We start from the raw sequence: 20,714 nt of genomic DNA, 5'->3' as shown, positions 1-20,714 counted from the left end.
ATCAGTTAAGAGTGCTGGGACAAATTACCACTGATACAATGATCAGTTTTTATTTAATTATGTAAAACCTGTATTCCTAATGGGGGAAACGAAAACTATTGCTGTAACTGCTTGTGTAACTGCAGTAGGAGCTGGAGTTTGGCTTCCGTTTATTAGTGTATTTAAATCTGCTAGTCCATCTACCACTACCATTTCTCCAAATTAACATTGCTGATGTCTGCTGTGCTCCTGTGCTCCCTCATCCAGAGTAGGGTACACTGATACAGGGAGGTGTGTTACTGGCCAGATCAGCAGGTGACAAATGCAGCCACCACATCCAATGACTGGTAAGCTGCACTATATTACTTCTTTGGTTTTGGGTTTAGTACCGCTTTAACATCTTCAAGGAAACAAATGAGCATGGTAACAGGGTGTCCTTATATGACCATCGTTCACTTTAAACCACATCACTGGTTAGGCAGAAATGATTTTGTGACGGGTTCTCTTTAGGACTGCTTGCATAACTAAAGATTTATAGGACTTTCTTTTGTGCTTGTTACCAAAGTCCTCTACAGAAAAGAGCAGCTTTTATTTTCATTATAATTTTCCATTAGTTGTTTATAGCCGAAACAGAGTTCAAAGCTTCCTGAAACCTCACAGGCGGCAGAACCTAGCATTTATCTATGAAAGAATATTAATCCTGGTGTATTAAATGGTAGATCAGAGCGGCTTATCTCCAGCTTCTGGACCACTTGTGCGTGTTTCCTCTGAGCCCCACCACAAGTGGCTTTTATATTCTAGTTACTCATTAAGCCACAAAATAAAATGTTGGCTTTGCAAACAATTCTGCTTCTTAGCTTCATATCGTTCCAGGACAATAAATCTGTACAAAGTGACATAGTTAAATGAATGGCCTTTAAAGAGTGCCAGTTGTTTGTACACAGCAGGACAGATGTTTTGTGGACAGAATTGCTGGTGTCTTAGCTCCGGTCCACACCTGTACACTTTTACTGCACTTTGGGTTTTTCTCTTTAACACAAGCAGTGATTGGTAGCTTTCAGTTGGCGTTCTTCACTTATGGATCTTTGCCCTTGCTTTGATAGCTCTTGAGCTTTAATAGTAACTCTATTCAGAAACTGAACTACTATATACACAGATGAAATGCATATAAGGGAGCTGTTTTACCAGCCAAAGGATTTGTATTGCTGTCCATCCAGTCCTGGGATTTGCACACCTCTGTTACACAGCAGAGCCAAGTGAATGACCCAACCTACAGTTAACAGGGAACATTCTTACATTGGGGGCAAACAGAGGGATAATCTCATTAGTGTGTTGCTACTCAGTCATTGTCCTGTCCCAGTGAAGTGCAATGGTTTTGCACAGAGTAGCCCTCATCCTCCTCCTTCTCAGGGTCCCCCGCTGGTGCTCCTGGCTTTTTCCTCTGCTGCTTGCTATGGGGGCACTCATATGGGCTCGCTCCCAAGCCAGCTTTGTTTGTCTATTAACACACTGAGCGCGACTCCACCCCACCCCTGCTCCCTCTTTGTTGGCTGTGATAGACAGCAGCGGTAGCCAATGGTTGCACTTTACTGCTCTTTATCACAATGCAAGTCTGTTAGTGAGCGGACTCATTAATATTTATGTGGCTGACCTCTTATCTCAACAGTTGAAAGAGAGAGAGAGAGTAATTGCAGTGAACCATTGAGAGCTCCATCCAGTGGCTGATTTACAAATGTATTTACCACAAAAACACTAAATATGGAAGAGTTTGTAAAACCTACACATAGTAAGATAGTTACAGAGGTAAACACTGTTATAAATAAACTATGCAGTTTGAAAATATAATAGGTTCCATTTAGTGGTTGCTGAAGACAAAAAAGACTTTACTACTTCAATACCACTACTTTCACCCCCTTCCTGTCCAGGCCATTTTTCAGATTTCAGCGGTCACACTTTGAATGACAATTGCGCGGTCATGCAACACCTGTACCCAAAATAATTTTTTATCATTTTCTTCACACAAATAGAGGTGTTTTTCTTTTGTTTTTTGTTTTTTATTCACCCCTGGGTTTTTTTTTTTCTTAAAAAAAAAATAAATAAAAAAGACCAAACCTTTTGAAAAAAATAAATCATTTTTCTTATTTAAAAAAAATTGCTGACAGAAATTAAGTAATTTTTTCTCCTACACTGATATGCGCTGATGAGGCTGCACTGATAGGTACTGATGAGGAGGCACTATTATGTGGCACTGATAGGTGCCACTTATGGGCACAGATAGGTGGCACTGATGGGTGCTGATATACACCACTAATAGGCGGCACTGATAGGCACCGATGAGCGCTACTTATGGGCAATGATAGGTGGCAGTGATTGGCATAACTGGGCACAGACTGGTGTAACTAAAGGGCATAGACTGGCGTCACTGATGGGCACTGTTAGGGCTACATTTTAATCATGGTGATCAGTGCCCTGATTACCTTTTACACGTTTTTCCTGGAGATGCCGCTTATCCGCTCTCCTCACCTCACATTCTGTTAGCGTGAAAGAGGAAAATCCGATTAACGGCACTTCCTTGTTTACATGGGATCGACTGTAATTGGACAAAGCCGATCACATGGGTAAGGATCCGCGGCCTCAGCTTTTTCCTGAGATTAGGATTACACTGTGTCCCAGAAACACAGCACGCCCATGATTGCCGCGCGCCTAAACTGGGCACCAACATATGCCGTTGTCCCAGAACGAGTTGCACCACTTCACTGTCATTTAATGGCTGGTGGGAAGTAGGTAAAGTTGAACTAAAGTACGCAGCTACTCAACTCCACCCTCCAGTGATGTGATCACTGGATCCCTCGCCAGACCCTGAAAAAATAAAAAAATTAAATAATATGGTTGCATAAGTGTGCACACCGTCTTATAACTGGGGGATGTAGCTGTGTTCAGAATTAGGCAATCACATTTAAACTCATGTTAAATAGGGGTCAGTACACACCTGCCATCATTTAAAGTGCCTCTGATTACCCCAAATAAATTCTAGTGTGCTAGTAGGTCTTTCCTGACCTTTTCCTAGTCCCATCCTACAGCAAAAGCCATTGTCCACATAGAGCTTTCAAAGCATCAGAGGGATCTCCTTGTTAAAAGGTATCAGGAGAAGGGTGCAAAAGAATTTCAAAGGCATTAAATATACCATGGAACACAGTGAAGACAGTTGTCATCAAAATATGGCACAACAGTGACATTACCAAGAACTAGACGTCCCTCCAAAATTGATCAAAAGAAGAGAAAAAAAATGGTCAGGGAGGCTGGCAAGAGGCCTACAGCAACATTAAAGGAGCTGCAGGAGTATCTGGCAAGTACTGGCTGTGTGGTGCATGTGACAACAATCCCCCGTATTCTTCATATGTCTGGGATATGGGGTAGAGTGGCAGGGCGGAAGCCTTTTCTTACGAAGAAAAACATCCAAGCCCAGCTAAATTTAGAAAAAACACATTTAAAGTCTCCCAAAAGCATGTTGGAAAATGTGTCATGGTCTGATAAAACCAAGGTTGAACTTTTTGGCCATAATTCCAAAAGATATGTTTGGCACAAAAACACCACTGCACATCACCAAAAGATTACCATACCCACAGTGAAGGATGGTGGCGGCGGCAGCATGCTTTGGAGCTGTATTTCTTTAGCTGGAACGGGGGCCTTAGTTAAGGTAGAGGGAATTATAAACCGTTCCAAATACCAGTCAATATTGGCTCAAAACCTTCAGGCTTCTGCTAGAAAGCTGAACATGAAGAGGAATTTCATCTTTCAGCATAACAATGACCCAAAGCATACATCCAAATTAACAAAAGAATGGCTTTACCAGAAGAAGATTAATGTTTTGGAATGGCCCAGCCAGAGCCCAGGCTTGAATTTGAATAAAAATCTGTGGGGTGATCTGAAGAGGGCTGTGAGGGCAGGAGATGCCCTCACAATCTGACAGATTTGGAATTTTTTTGAAAAGAAGAGCAGGCAAATATTGCTACCTAAAGATGTGCCATGCTGATAGACTCCTACCTAAAAAGATTGAGTGGTGTAATAAAACCAAAAGGTGCTTCACCAAAGTATTAGTTTAAGGGTGTGCACACATATGCAACAATATTATTTTAGTTCATTTATTACTTCCCTCCACCTAAACATTTCAGTTTGTTGTTCAACTGAGTTCTACAGTTTATAGGTCACTATAAAGGTGAAAAAAAGTTCTGGAATGATTTATCTTTGTCTCATTTTTTTACATCACAGAAACCTGACATTTTAATGGGGGTGTGTAGACTTTTTATATCCACTGTATGTAGTTTCTTTACAGGAAGTGTCAGGTCTCTGACTACAGACAGAGGTCATGCATTAACCTGTGTTGTTTCATGCTGCATGCCCCAGGTTTCAACACAAACTGAAACTGCTGATGTAGGCATGTTGAGATTTATTTTACTACTGGACAACAAACGACACCATAAAACTACATTAATTAATTAATGGACATCTAATGTAGGATAAAAACACAAGGGGGAGGTAGGAATAATTCCCATGCCTTTTAAGCATCTGGTAATCGCTGAAATATCAGTTTTGTATGGACTAGCTCTTATGTTTTGTTTGCGATCTTTACCCTGAATTACATTTTTCTTAAATGTCAATTATTCTGTTTTTCTTGCAGGCAGTTGATTGTTGCAGACCGCTTCCTAAGGTATCCAGAGCTGCTGAAACAGATTTATGCCAGTCTGAGCCACTCTGACAGGTAATGCCATGCAAACCAGTGTAACATGATGCATGTATCTCACCGCAATGTGCACCCTGTTTGCCTTCATTTAAAAATTGTGGTTTGAGAACTGGCATGAGTTCCCTAAGTACACGCTTCCGTGCCTGTAATGGTTTTAAACTGGTTGCTAAACATTACATGTTGACCACAAACTGGCATTGCTTTATGTGAGATTACAGGATCCAGGTTGGCGCCATTGCTGCTTGTGAGGCTAAGCCGATTTAAAAGGCAACTCTAGCCCAAAAGCTAAATAGAGAGTAAAGCCCAATATACAGGGAACTACACTTCCTTTGTAAGATATGGAGCTCCCAAAACCAAGCTTTTAGCCCCCTGCTCATGCATCTGAACACATTGATCTCAGAGCATTACATAGTTACATAGTTTATGAGTTTGAAAAAAGACATCAGTCCATCCAGTTCAACCCATGATGTGTGTGTGTGTGTTTGCTGTTAACCGTACATTGTATAGCCCTTTATGTTGTTTAAGGTGCCCATCTAATAGTTTTTTGAAACTATCGATGCTCCCTGCTGATGCTACTGCTTGTGGAAGAGAATTCCACATCCTTACTGCTCTGACAGTAAAGAACCCCTTACGTATTTTAAGGTTAAACCATTTTTCCTCTAGTTTTAGTGAGTGGCCACATGTCTTATTGTATTCCCTTTCTATGAAAAGTTTGTTCCTTATGCTAGGGTCATCTCCAGTACAGTATTTGTACATTGATATCATATCCCCCCTCAACCATTTCTTCTCCAGACAGAATAAGTTCAATGCTTGTAGTCTTTCCTCATAGCTGAGGCCCTCCATTCCCCTAATTATTTTTGTTGCCCTTCTCTGGACTCTCTCCATTTCCAGCACCTCCTTTCTGAGGACTGGTGCCCAGAACTGGATGGAATACTCCAGATGTGGCCGGACGAGAGTCTTGTAGAGTGGGAGAATAATCTCTTTATTTTGGAGTGAATCCCCTTTTTATACATGCCAGTATTTTGTTGGCTTTGCTTGCAGCGGCTTGACATTGCATGCCACTGCCAAGCCTGTTGTCAACTAGTACCCCCAGATCCTTTTCCATCTTAGATTCACCCAGAGGTTCCCCCCCTAGTGAATAGCTTGCTTTCGTGTTTCTGACACCCAAGTGCATTACTTTACATTTTTCAACATTAAACCTCATCTGCCATGTAGTTGCCCACCCCATTATTTTGTTCAGGTCTGCTTGTAAGGTTTCCACATCCTGCATAGAAGATATTGGCATGCTTAGTTTAGTATCGTCCGCAAATACCGAGATTGTACTGGATATCCCCTCCTCTAGATCGTTTATGAATAAATTAAACAGGATTGGTCCCAGGACAGAACCTTGGGGGACCCCACTTTCCACACCCGCCCATTCCGAGTACTCCCCATTTATCACCACCCCCTGGAGCCAGTTCTCTATCCAGGTACTCACCCTATGGTCCATACCTATGTACCTTAGTTTGTACAGTAAGCGTTTGTGGGGAACTGTATCAAATGCCTTTGCAAAGTCCAGATACACCACATCCACAGGCTTTCCTTTGTCTAGATGGCAACTCGCTTCATCGTAGAAGGTTAATAGATTGGTCTGGCAAGAACGATTTTTCATGAATCCATGCTGATTACTACTAATAATACCATTTTCATTACTAAAGTCTTGTATGTAGTCTGATAACATCCCCACCAAAATCTTGCAGACTACAGATGTTAGGCTGACAGGTCTATAGTTACCCGGGATATATCTCGGCCCTTTTTTAAATATTGGTACCACGTTGGCTTTTTTCCAATCAGCTGGCACCATACCCGTCTGTAGACTATCCTTAAAGATCAATAATAATGGTCTGGCTGTCACCTGGCTGAGCTCTCTAAGAACCCTCGGTGCAAGCAATCCGGTCCCGGTGATTTATTTATGTTAAGTTTCTCTAATTTAGTTCAAAGTCTATAGTTAGCCATGGCGGTACTTCCTGAGGTGTATTATTTAGTTTAGCATTACAAGCTGGGTTAGTGTAGCCCCCCCCCCCAATTCTTTTGTGAAGACTGAAGAGAAGAAATTATTTAACACTTTCGCCTTCTCTCTGTCCTTTGTGGCCAGCTTCCCCTCGTCGTCTTTTATGGGGCCAATGTGTTCTGGCCTCGCTTTCTTACTATTTACATACTTAAAGAATTTCTTGGGGTTTTTCTTACTGTCTTCCGCTATATGTCTCTCGTGTTCTAATTTAGCCACCTTGTTTTCGCCTTTACATTTCTTATTGCACTCTTTGTAATGCTTGAATGCTGCCAATGACCCCTCAGCCTTGTATTTTTTTTGAAGGTCTTTTCCTTAGTATTAATATGCATTTTTATGTTGGAGTTTAGCCACCCAGGGTTTAGTTTTGCTCTTTTAAATTTTTTTCACTTTGGAATGCCCTCATCAATCCCTTTGTTTAGTATGCTCTTGAAGCACTCCCATTTATCCTCCATGTTCTTTGTTCCCAGGGTTCTATCCCATTTGATATTTTCTAGCAAAGAGCGCAGTTTTGGGAAATTGGCTCTATTAAAATTCAGTGTCCTTATATTACCCTTGTGTTTCCTATTGCTATGATTAATACTGAAACTGATCGACCTATGGTCAATATGTCCTATGTTGCCCCGTATTTCTATATCTGTGAGCAGGTCTGTATTGTTGGTAATCAGTAGGTCTAGTACCGCATTGTTTCTTGTCGGTGCGTTTACCATTTGACCCATGAAATTCTCCTGCAAAACATTTAGGAACTGCAGAGCCTTGGATGAACGCAGTTCCTTCTGCCCAGTCTATATCTGGATAATTAAAGTCCCCCATTATAATGACATTTCCCATCCTTGCTGCCAATCCAGTCTGTGAAAGGAGGTCCGCCTCCCCCTCCTCCCTGTGGTTGGGGGTGCCTATAGCATATGCCCAATATTACTTTCCCCATAGTGCCTTCCCTTTGAAGTTCTACCCATAGGGATTCTACCTCATCCATAGCTCCATTATTAATATCATCCCTCATATCTACCTGTTGTTCTTAATATACAGACATACCCCTCCTCCATTTTTACCTTCTCTATCTCTGCGATAAAGGGAATACCCCTAAATGGTCGCCAGCCAATTATGAGAGCTGTCGAACCAAGTCTCTGTAATCCCCACAAAATCTAAGTCCTCCTCATACATCAGTAACTCCAGCTCTCCCATCTTGTTGGCTAGGCTTCTAGCATTGGTATACAAACCTCGTAATTTTGTCCGGATGAATACTATATCCCCGTTTGATGTTGTTTTTAGGCTGCTCTTGCTATTTTTTTTCCCCATCTTGGATTTAGGAACTTTGAACACCCTACTGCTAATTTCCCCATTTGTGCCTGCTGAACCTTGTTCCCCGCTGGTTAATTCTACATCTGTACCCTCCCCCCCCCCCCAATCACCTAGTTTAAAAGCCCCTCTAACTTGTTGGCCGCCATTTTCTCACCCAGTACCCTCCCCGTTTAGGTGAAATCCATCCCTACTAAAGAGCCGGTAGCCGACAGGAACCCGAAACCCTCCTTACTACACCAGCTCCTCAGCCACTTGTTAACTTCCCTAATCTCCCGCTGCCTCTCTGGTGTGGCTCGAGGTACAGGTAGTATTTCTGAAAATACTACCTTGGAGGTCCTACTCCTCAACTTGGCTCCCAAGTCCCTGAAATCATTTTTTAAAACTCTCCATCTCCCTCTGCCTATGTCATTGGTACCCACATGTACCATTGACAGCTGGGTCTTCCCCAGCCCCACCCAGTAATCTGTCCACCCAGTCCGTGGTGTGCCGAACCCGAGCGCCCGGTAAACAACAGACAGTTCAAAACTTACGGACTTTGTGAAAGATTGCCCTGTCTGTCCTTCTAATAATTGAGTCCCCTACCACCAGTCTTTCCTTTCCCTTTCTCCCGCCCCCACTGGAGGAGTTCTTCCCCTGGCAGCTAGGGGCGTCGCTCTGCTCCAGCAATGCTGATACCTGACTGGTATCCCCAACATCACGCAACAGGGCATATTTATTGGGGTGCTCCAGCCCAGACTGGCCTCCTTGCCTTGTTCCCTTCTACCCCTCCTAACTGTCTCCCATCTATTCTGCTCTGATGCCTGCACCTTTGTATCTCCACCCTCCTCTGTGCAGGCCCCTGCCTGCACCTGTCGGGTATGCTCCCAGCACTCCTTCAGTATGGAGATTCTTCTCAGTGTTGCCAGTTGCTTCCCTAGATTCAGGACCTGAGCTTCCAGGGAAGCAACGTGCTTACATTTTGTGCAGCTGTATTCGCCCTTGATCGCCTGACCGAGGAACGTATACATGCCACAAGATGTACACCGAATCGCATCTCCACACCCGCCGGGCATTGTACCCACTAATCTAATCTAATGGGGATTCAATAATTTAAGTCTGTCCTGTGTGGCTGTTTTCTAACTTCCTAACTCTACTTTCTCACCCTCTGGCACTCACAGGCACTCGCTGGCACTCGCTGGCCCTTACAGGCAATCACTGGCACTCAGGCACTGACACTCAGGCACTTACTGACACTCACAGGTACTCACTGAGGTATTACTCCCAGTCGCTACTGCACTCCCCCCGGTCGCTACAGCACTCCTCCCGGTCGCTAAGGTATTTCTCCCGGTCGCTAAGGTATTTTTCCCCGGTCGCTAAGGTATTTTTCCCCAGTCGCTAAGGTATTTTTCCCCGGTCGCTTAGGTATTTTTCCCAGGTCGCTTAGGTATTTTTTCCCGGTTGCTAAGGTTTTTTTCCCCGGTTGCTATTGTTTTGGATCACAATAGCTAGCACCATAGGCTATTGTGGGGCTGTTTTTAGTCAACAGTGCCTAAACTTAATTTGGCCATGCATGTGGAAATCAGATAATTTCATCAAATGTTATTTGGATTCTCCATCATAAAAAGAAAATGATCGAATAAATATTCTACTAATTTCAACGACCGCTGGAAATTATAGTTGGAAAAACCATAGTGGAAAATCCAGTTGCTATTTAAGATTACTTGACTTTGTTCCTTTTTGTGTTCAGTTTCTATCTAATCACACTTATTTGTGTGTTGCTTTCAATCACTCTAGCAGTTGTTTGTATATTGCTACATATATGATCAGGATTAAGCCTCCTGAATCTAAACCAAAGTGTAAACTTCAGATAAAATGTACATTATTGTAGTGTTAAACTACAGCAGTGGTATTAGCATGAATAATACTATCACACAGAAAATGTCATCCATTTACAGAGCATCCCATTATCAACAGTGCAAAGTCTTCAAGGAGAAATGCAATATTTCCCAGAAATACTCTAGCCTGGACCATCTAGTGTAGCCTTCCTCAAACAGGGTTACATGGAACTATGTAGCTAAGGGATCATTGAACAGTGGGGGATTGAAGTCTAGCTTGAGCAGAGCCAGTGGAGTGTGACTAATGGAGCCTCTACTCACATCTCTCGGGTAGTTATCCATTGACACCCATAATCGTTTTAGTGGTTTGTATTTGAGGCATTCTTCCCATTGACCACAAATGTCAGAGGGCATTCTTCCTCCCACTGACCACCATTGTAAAGGATGCAATCTTCCCATTAACCATTAATGTGAGAGGACATGTTTGTCTACTGATCACCAATGTAAGGGAACCTTTCTTATGGATATAGCTGGTCCTTTTCACAAATAACCAATGTAGGGGGGCATTTCTTCCCCAATAAAAGGGGTCTTTTCTCCACTGGCCACAAATTTAATGATCTAAAAACGTAATTTTTTTTTGTAGGGTTGTCCTTATAGAGCTGATAATGTCGAAGGTGAGTGACAAGAGTCCGCTTAGTGTGGAAGAGTTGGCCAGCTTGCAGAAAATAGCGGAATTCCTCTCTGAATGCTTCCAGAGTCAGTGCAGAGCTGTGCTGAAACTGGCTGGCCCCACACACTGTGATGAGCAGGTAAGACCGTCATTGTAGTATTTATTCACATCTACTATCTTATTTCTGTGCTCAGATCATAGTTCATGGTTTTGTTTCTTCAGGAAGCTGTTGTTGTTATCAGACTCCTGGATGTCCTCTGTGAAATGACCTCGGACTGTGAACACCTTACCTGTTTACAGAGCTGCCCGGGGTTACTGGACACAGTTGTCGGTATGTAAATACAATTAACTGAAATTATAATGCAGCCCCCGATATACTATATTGTATGATGAGTTAAAGTGGATATAAATGTTCATTTTTGACTATACTTTCCTGCTCTGTGCAATCTTTTTGCATGGAGCAGCCCCAATCCTCTTCTTTTGGGGTCCTCTGCTATCCGCTTTACATGGGGGCACCCGTGCGGGATCGCTCTCAAGTCCCACTGCTGCATCTATTGACACAGACAGTGAGACTCAGCCCGGACCCCCGCTCCCGTGTCAGCTTTTGATTGACAGCAGTGGGAGCCAATGGCTCCTGCTGCTATCAATCTGTCCAAGAAGGAGAACGACAGCTGCTTGAGACGCTGCGCTCATGCACATCGCTGGATTGGATCGGGCTCAGGTAAGAAAAAGGGGGTTCTGGGGGGGAGCTGCAGGACAGAAGATTTTTCACCTTAATGCATAGAAAAACCTTAAGGATTTACAACCACTTTAAAGCATATGTGTTTCTTGTATTGGTTTGTTGTTGTCCCAAAATATCATCCATGTAACCTCAAAATAAAATGAAGTTTCAAACACAGTCCACGGTGCTGCTATTCTAATATTCCTCTTCAATCACTATTTTGAGTTAATCCACCACTCAGTGTCAACTATACGTAAGGTATCACATACACCCTCCACTAGATGTGCTCTCACTTGGGATATACACATTATTACCAAAAGTATTGGGACAACTTCCTTTACACGCACATGAACTTTAATGGCATCTCAGTCTTAGTCCGTAGGGTTCAATATTGAGTTGCCCCACACTTTGCAGCTATAACAGCTTCAGCTCTTCTGGGAAGGCTGTCCACATTGTTTAGGAGTGTGTCAATGGGAATGTTTGACCATTCTTCCAGGAGCACATTTGTGAGGTCAGGCACTGATGTTGGAGAGAAGGCCTGGCTCAGAGTCTGCACTCTAAAATTCATCCTAAAGGTGCTCTATCTGGTTGAGGTCAGGCCAGTCAAGTTCCTTCACCTCAAACTCGCTCATTCATGTCTTTATAGACCTTGCTTTGTGCACTGGTGCGCAGTCATTTTGGAACAGGAAGGGCCAATCCCAAACTGTTCCCACAAAGGGGGGAGCATGAGATTGTCCAAATTTGTCTTGGTATGCTGACATCTTAAGAGTTCCCTTCATGGGAACTAAGGGGCCAAGCCCAACCCCTCCCCATAATCCCACCTCCACCAAATAGGTTTGCACCAGTTCACAAAACAATGTCCATAAAGACATGGACAGGTGCCCCAATACTTTTGACAATATAGTGTATTTTTGCTAATTTTTTTTTTCTACATTGCTGAAGATTGCTTTACAAATGCTGGATTGTTGGTGATGTTTTGTATTCATTAGAAGTATCTTTTCCAAATATTCTCCTCCAATTATTGCTGGATTTTCTCTCCACCGATACGCCTATAGTCCTCTTCAGAATCTGTAAGCCAGACCGTGTATTATTTGCAGGTTTATTTTGCTGTTTGTCTTCTGCAGACACACTACGTCTGACGCATCTCGCTGGAAAACAAAGCAAGAACATCTTCACCTCTACTCATACTGCAAGCCTGGGCAGTGACCTCACTCACGCCGCTGTGGGCTTTAAAGCTCATCTTATTCGTCTGATTGCAAACCTTTGTTACAGAAGCAAGGATAACCAGGACAAGGTGAGGTCTGTGGGAAACTGTCCTGATACAAATCAAATGAGGGGTCTTATCTGAAATGTAATTAAAAATGTGCATATTTTTTTTAGTCCTATTGGTACTGCAGACACTCAGGAAACTTTTTTGATAGGGGGAGAGATTTCTATTGTGTGGATAGGCAAGAAAAAAAAAAAATTGTTGGCCAGCCCAGAATAACCTTTTCAACTATCCTAATTCCTCCGTTTTTTTGCTAGTTTCTCAGGATTATAGACGGCTTTTTTATAGCACTGCTGTGTAGGCAAATCTATTTTCTGCTAGTGTTTATTTTTGTGTTGCCCAGTAGGACTGCTTTTGGAAGTCTGTTGCCTGTTTCCTTCAATGGCCGAATGTCTTTATAAAACTGAGGACACAGGTCCACCTCTCTGTGTTTATGATCATTATTTTGGTACTTCTCGTGCTAATAAACTGAGGCATACAGGTAGTAGAGGTGGGAGAAATGGTTATCTTGTGCTGGCTTACAGTTTTTTTTTTGTTTGCCAATGTCCCGGCCTCCAATGAGCAGCAGCAAAACCCAAGAATTACGATTGTACGGTGAATACAAATATTTTTTTTGCTCTGGATAGTGCAGATAAGGGTTAAAACCTCAATCAGGTTTTAATTGCGGTTTCCTGATTGAGGAGGTATATCCTCGATTCCTGTCCTGGATGCCCAACAGGAAGCAAGTGTGAAAAGTACTGAAACACCTTTTTAGTAGAATGGTTTCGGGGTTTGAACCTCTTACGTTATTTTATCATTAACCATTTTTATTGAAAATTTTTTAGTTTAACCACTTCTAGACCGGAAGGATTTCCCCCTTAATAACCAGGCCATTTTTTGCGATTCGGCACTGCGTTATTTTACAGGACAATTGCCCAGGTGTGCGACACTGTATCTAAATAAAATTGATGTCCTTTTTTTCCCACAAATGGAGCTTTCTTTTGGTGGTATGTGATCACCTGTGCGATTTTTTATTTTTTGCACTATAAACAAAAAAACAACGATTCTGAAAAAAACCCAAAAAACAATATTTCTCTTACGTCCTCCGACAGTCGCCGCCTCTTCATATTCGTCACAATGGGGTATTAGACTTTGCTCCGAAGGAGTAGCTAGGCAACAGAATATGTTAACATTAAAGCTTTTAACATATCCCAGCCTCAAGGGGTGGTCCCCTCAGTCAATACCCTCCTACTTCCTGCAACCATATCTCAGTTTCAATGTCTAGCTTGTCAGGAGTAGCTGGTTCTCTCTGTGCTGGGGCTTTGTGCCCCAGCCTCTTTCTTCTTTTTTGATTTTTTGTTTGAGTTTTTTCTCTCTCTTTACTTAGCTGTTCTTTTTGTCAGCATTAGTTAGTTCTTCTGACGAAGAGGATCATGCGGGCTGGGTCTCGGGCTGATCCCCCTGGTCGCAGGTCGTGGGTCAGTGGCTTCCCAGCCTGCCATCGAGCGTTCAGCCAGGTAACGCTCCTGGCACAGTGAACGACCCATCCCTGTTCGGTGCAGGGATGATTGGTGAGGTGGCTACCTCACTGGACGCTGTGCGGTTTCTTAACCCCCATTTTGTGCGTCTTGTATGCGACTCTCCCTGCCTCATGTGTAGCGGCTTGTTCGCCTGTGCGGGTCCCCCACACCATTGAGAGGTAAGTGTATCTATGTGGGGACCTGTCTGTCTGGGGGGGTGTCAGTCTGGGACTGTGTAACCTGCCTCTGTTCACACTGTTTGTCTCCCTATCACTCTGCTGCATGCTGCGGGCTGCAAGGGGGGGGGGGGGGAGCTGTGTGACACTGTCTGTGTCAGCCTTGTTCAGTGTGAGAAGCTGTGTGCTGTGGGGCATGTTTTGTGGCATGTTTGGGCACAATACAGCGATCGCTGCGGCGATCTGCCATGTTTTTTTATATGGATGGTGTTATGTGCATTACTGTACTGTAGGAGCGGCGGTTTCGGCGCCAAACGGCGCCATTTTGCCTGCACTCGCTCCGGCCGCATGTTCTACATGCATGGCGGCCATTTTCTTGTAGCCTCCCATAGGGTTTAATAGAGCGCCCTGGTCTCATCACTTCCTCTTCTCCTGGGTACACCGATCGAGGCAGCAGCAGCGGCGAGCGTCTCCTCAGGTTTTATCCTTCTGTTCTTGCTATATCCATTGCCTGTGTCAGTTTATTGTCCCTGTGGGGGTCTCATTGTGCTTGTGTTTGGTGCGGTGGGCTGCGCTCGCCGCGCTTGTTAAAGGGGCAGTTAACCCTTTATTCCCCGGCATATCATATTGGGGCAATGGATTCTCAGGAGGGCAAATTTCCTGCCACCTTGGTGGAAAGCCAGGGGACCGCTGTTTCCCCCCCAGGGGGGGATTTGGCCACTATTGTGGCCGGCCTTGCTGCTCAGGTGCAGATGCTGGTGGCTGCTCAATCTACTAAAAGACCCAGAGTTTCTATTTCCTCTGATTCTGAGGGTGAAGGTGATGGGGCTGTTATGGCGGGGGTCTCCTTATCGGGGTCCCGCTCCTCCCTGGATCTAGTGGGGTCCAGAGCGTTTACGGGACCTGCACCTGGTGGTGCGAGACCTGAGGGCTCAGGGAGTGGTGGTTCCGGTGCCTCATCGGGACAGATTTCGGGGGTTTTATTCCAATCTTTTCACCGTGCCCAGGAAGGAGGGCAAGGTTCGTCCAATTCTGGACTTGAAGGCTCTAAACCGCTCTGTGCGGGTTCGCAAGTTCCGCATGGAATCCCTGCGGTCAGTGGTGGCTGCCCTGGTTCCAGGGGAATTCATGGCCTCCATCGATTTGAAGGATGCGTATCTTCACATCCCCATTTTCGAGGGTCACCAGAGGTACCTTCGATTCGCCATTGCGGAGGATCACTACCAGTTCGTGGCGTTTCCTTTTGGTCTTGCCTCGGCTCCGCGGGTTTTCACCAAGGTGCTTGTACCGGTTCTGGCATTATTGAGAGCCCAGGGCATCTCTGTCCTGGGGTATCTGGACGACGTTCTGGTTCGGTCTGCGACCAGCCAGGGTCTGGAGAAGGACCTGTCTGTCACGATGCAAACTCTGCAGGAGTTTGGTTGGACGATAAATTTTCCAAAGTCGACACTGAGTCCGTCGGTTCGTCTTCCCTACCTGGGAATGATCCTGGACTCGGTTCAGGCGAAGGTCTTCCTGCCGGAAGACAAACTCGGAACTCTTCAGGAGGAAGTCAGGTCCCTCAGGGACTTTCCGCACTCGTCTCTGCGGACGTGCATGAGATGTCTGGGATTGATGGTCTCGGCCTTCGAGGCGATTCCTTTCGCCCAGTTTCACACGCGGGGTCTCCAAGCGGAGATCCTGTCCAGGTGGGACAGGCGACCTCAATCTCTGGATCTTCAAATCTCGTTGGGCCATCGCACCAGAAGGGACCTTCTGTGGTGGCTCCAGTCCCCGATGGTGTCGGGGGGCAAGTCTTTTCGTCCTATCTCGTGGACGGTGATCACCACGGATGCCAGCCTGTCGGGCTGGGGTGGTGTTCTGGGCGTTCTGTCCGCCCAGGGAACTTGGTCGGAGGGGGAGTCCTCCCTTCCGATCAACATTCTGGAATTGCGTGCGATAGATCTCTGTCTTCATCGTTGGACGGACCGGACAATGCCACGGCGGTGGCCTACATCAACCACCAAGGGGGCACCAGGAGTGCCCGAGCGGCTCGAGAAGTGGCCGACATTCTGTCCTGGGCCGAGACTCATGTCCCGGCGATAACGGCGGTTCACATTCCGGGGGTGGAGAACTGGCAGGCGGACTATCTGAGTCGCCAGACCCTGGATCAGGGGGAATGGTCTCTCCACCCGGCTGTCTTCCAGATGTTGTGCGCGAAGTGGGGTCTTCCAGATGTGGACCTGTTCGCGTCTCGTCTCAACAACAAGGTGAGAAGGTTCGTGGCAAGGACGCGCGACCCTCGGGCAGACGCGTCGGACGCGTTAGTGGCCCCGTGGCATCAGTACAAGCTGATGTACGCGTTTCCACCGATTCAGTTGCTGTCCAGGTTCCTTCGCAGGTTACACTCGGAACGCAGCACGGTGATTCTTGTGGCGCCGGATTGGTCACGCCGGTCCTGGTACGCAGACCTCGTGAATCTGGCGGTCGACGCCCTGTGGCGTCTGCCTCTTCGAGACGATCTCCTGTCTCAAGGGCCGATATACCATCCTGCTTTACAGTCGCTGGCTTTGACGGCCTGGATGTTGAGACCGAGGTCCTGAAGGAGAGGGGTCTCTCCCCTGAGGTCGTTCATACCTTGATCAACGCGAGGAAGTCTTCCTCGGGGAAGGTTTACTACCGTACTTGGAAGGCCTATTTTGCCTGGTGTGAGTCCAGGGGGTTTTCACCCCGCACGTACTCGGTTTCCCGAGTGTTGTCCTTCCTTCAAACAGGTGTCGATCAGCGTTTGGCGCTGGCTACGATCAAGGGTCAGGTGTCTGCGCTGGCCGTTCTTTTTCAACGTCCCGTGGCTTCCAACTCCTTGGTTGGCACTTTTGTTCAGTGAGTGCGGCATCTGGTTCCTCCTAGGAGGGATCCTCTGCCCCCTTGGGACTTGAATCTCATTCTATCTGTGTTACAACGTGCTCCTTTTGAACAGATCAGGGAGATCTCGTTGTCTATGTTGTCCAAAGAGGTCGCCTTTTTGGTTGCGATCACTTCGGCTCGCAGAGTGTCGGAGCTGGCGGTTTTGTCCTGCAAGTCTCCGTATCTGGTTATTCACTTGGATAAGGTGGTCTTGCGACCTAATCCTTCTTTTCTTCCGAAGCGAGTTTCGGAATTCCATCTCAATGAGGATATTGTCTTGCCTTCGCTGTGCGCGAAGCCTAAACATCCGAAAGAGGTGAGACTACATTCTTTGGATGTTGTTCGGGCGATAAGGGTTTACCTTAAAGAGGAAGTAAACCCTCCTCAGGAAGTTGTACCTATAGGTAAGCCTATGATAAGGCTTACCTATAGGTACTGTAAATATCTCCTAAACATGTACGGTTTAGGAGATATTTACCTTTAATGCAGCCAGTGACGTCACTGGCGCATGCGCTCTGAAGGAACGGCTGATCGTGCCGTTCCTTCAGAGCCCCGTGCCGTGACCGTCGGCTCCCGCGCGCGTGCGCGGGAGTGACGTCACCGCGGCTCCGGCCAATCAGATGGCCGGATGCCGCGATCCCGGAAGACGGGCGACTGAACATGTCGCCCATCATACAGGTAAGAGAGCGGCACGGCGGGGGCTCGTTCTAAGGTAAGTATTTCATAATGAGCTAGTATGCGATGCATACTAGCTCATTATGTCTTTCTCTTGCAGGTTGTAAAAAAAAAAAAATTTTTCTGAACGAGTTTACAACCTCTTTAAATCGACTGAGTCTTTTCGAAAGACGGATTCCTTGTTTGTTCTTTCAGAGGGTCCTCGGAAGGGCATGGCGGCGTCGGCCTCTACCATCGCCAAATGGATCAGGCAGACCATTGAACAGGCCTATGCTTTGCAGGGGAAGGTTCCGCCTGTGAAGGCGCACTCTACTAGATCTCTGAGTACGTCTTGGGCCTGTCGTCATGGGGCTTCTGTAGCCCAGGTGTGTAAGGCGGCGACCTGGTCGACCGTACACACTTTCACAAAATTCTACAAGGTAGATGTTCAGGCATCGGCGGATGCTTCCTTTGGCCGCAAGGTTCTTAGTGCGGCTGTTCCCTAGGATCACCTGTTGGGATCCCTGGCTGTTGGGATATGTCTTTTATCCCCTGGTTATTTGTTTTTCCTGGGTTGTTGCTCCTGTTGAGCAAGTTTTTTCCTATTGCCCAGCTGGTTTCCTTCCTTTGGTAAGGTTCCTTTCTTTGATGCGGAGACTGCGTTGCCTTACGGCGCGGATGCGTTTCCCACCCCTCATGTTTGCACTGCTTTGGGACGTCCCCATTGTGACGAATATGAAGAGGCGGCGACTGTCGGAGGACGTAAGAGAAAACGGAATTTTTGTAAAATCTTACCTGTAAAATTCCTTTCTCTGAGTCCTCCGACAGTCGCCGCCCCCGCCCCTCTTTTGGGGTTTTGGTTATATACTCTACTGCTATTCCACTGAAACTGAGATATGGTTGCAGGAAGTAGGAGGGTATTGACTGAGGGGACCACCCCTTGAGGGTGGGATATGTTAAAAGCTTTAATGTTAACATATTCTGTTGCCTAGCTACTCCTTCGGAGCAAAGTCTAATACCCCATTGTGACGAATATGAAGAGGCGGCGACTGTCGGAGGACTCAGAGAAAGGAATTTTACAGGTAAGATTTTACAAAAATTCAGTTTTTTTAAATTCTGCTGCATACCATTCCCAAATCACATTTGTTTAACCTTTTAGGCCAATTTGTTTTCTGCTACATATTTTTGGTCAAAAAAAAAAATCGCAATAAGCTAATTTCGATTGGATTGCGCAAATATTATCGCGTCTACTAACTGCAGGAAAAATTTATGTCATTTTTATTTTTTTTTTCTTTATACTACTAATGGCGGCGATCTGTGATTTTTAGCGGGACTGCGACATTGCGGTGGACAGATCAGACCCCTAACTGACATTTTTGACACTTTTGGGGGCTTTTAAAATGATCATAGAAACCTGTGATCGTATATAGAAGGATCACAGGCGCTCTGTGATCATTCCAGAGAGAACGGTCAGCTGTGTTTACAATAGCTGACCGTCCTTCTCTCTCAGCAGGGAGCGATCGCCGGTGGCTGGCAGCAATCGGAGCCGCCAGCCCCATACATCAGAGTTGCCCCCTAGCAGCAGGCACGCAACCGACGTAGGGCTACGTCGGTTCGGGTAGGAGGGGCTGCCTGCCGCAGTATATCTGCGGAGGGCGGTCCGGAAGAAGTTAATAGACGTTGTCAGAGTAGATGAAGAGACACCAACATTAGAGGTACATCAGTGAGGACCACTAGTGTGGGCCATGTAGTGCAGATAGTCATGACCCAAAGTTAGCATTGTGTCTGCATTCAAATAACAAAAGAACGCTCAAAACTATACCAGTACAGTAATTACCTTGGATTGTGAGCATAATTTTTTCCGGAATCCATGCTTGTAATCCAAAGCACTCGTATATCAAAGCAAATTTTCCCATAAGAAATAATGGAAACTTTGATAATTTGTGCCACAACCATTTATTCATGAGTCCTTTAATTTATAGTCCATATAAAAAAAAATAATATAGCAATGTGATAGGTTGTGTACCTATAAAATGTTTATTCACAAATGGAAGCCTCCACAAGGGGATTAGAAACAAAATCCAGCAGGAGTATAAAAGAGAAGAGAGGCACCTCTAAATGTAGCAATATGGTTACATTTAATGAAGGTACAACATTTAGCCACGGACATGGTTGATGAATAAAAGAGGCACATCTAAGAATGAAGGCATCTGGCAGGCGGCGGCGACCAAAGAACCATCCTGCAGGGGGGTTCTACCTGTCACTCCAGGGCCCACCTTCCAATCGATCCTGTTCTGGAGGCTGGGGGGTCCCCACAAGGGTCCTTAGTAGCTCCGCCGCCCACGTGGGGCCACCATTTTCTTGTAGCCCATGTGCTCTGCATGAAGCAGTGGCCATCTTGGTACACCCGGCGCCATTTTTCGGGTGTTTTTTTCTATTAGGAATCACTGAATGGGAGTTCCTGGAGGCATTTTTTGTGGGTGGAGCCCCTCCCTATACCCTGGTGCTGATCTTCAGATCTTTCTTCCTGGAACGACATTGCTACTGACACGTGCTGTGCAGACGTTATGGGCCTCCTGGTGCATCTTTGGTGTAGGGTGGCGAGTCTGGGGGATCTCTCCCTCTCTCCTGGGGGTCTTAAGTGCGCTCTGACTGACCTTTTTGGGGCGCTGTAGCGCGGTGGGACGATTTTTCCAAAGCTTTAAAAAAAAAAAATTCTCAGATTCTGAGTCTGACTCAGCCGCCGCAGACGTGGGTCTCCCTGCCAGGTCTACTACCTCGCGCCCTGTCTCCTGACAGTGAGGATGACATTTCTAGCTCCACTACCGCGCAGGACAAGGCGCTGGTGGATGCACTAGTTGTATCTGTGCATGAGACCCAAAAAATGGAGGACGCAGCTGAAACTGAGGCACAGGTTACGTTTGGCACTCAAGCCATCCAGAGCGTCAAAGGTTTTTC

The 20,714-nt window shown here is 45.8% G+C and overlaps 1 protein-coding gene across 2 annotated transcripts in view; it reads left to right on the top strand.

Annotated features, from left to right (window-relative positions):
- Positions 1-20,714, top strand: part of ATXN10 (ataxin 10) — a 216,946-nt gene that overhangs the window by 99,329 nt on the left and 96,903 nt on the right. For both annotated transcript variants that reach the window (XM_082254890.1, XM_082254889.1), the window contains 4 exons: positions 4,658-4,738; positions 10,527-10,692; positions 10,776-10,884; positions 12,399-12,568. In XM_082254890.1, the coding sequence (XP_082111016.1) occupies positions 4,658-4,738; positions 10,527-10,692; positions 10,776-10,884; positions 12,399-12,568 (526 nt within the window). The remainder of the gene's footprint in view (positions 1-4,657; positions 4,739-10,526; positions 10,693-10,775; positions 10,885-12,398; positions 12,569-20,714) is intronic.

This window comes from Pelophylax lessonae (genome assembly GCF_965119305.1).
Source record: "Pelophylax lessonae genome assembly, chromosome: 4".
Classification (NCBI taxonomy): Eukaryota; Metazoa; Chordata; class Amphibia; order Anura; family Ranidae; genus Pelophylax; species Pelophylax lessonae.
This window is presented reverse-complemented; position numbering and strand designations above follow the sequence as displayed.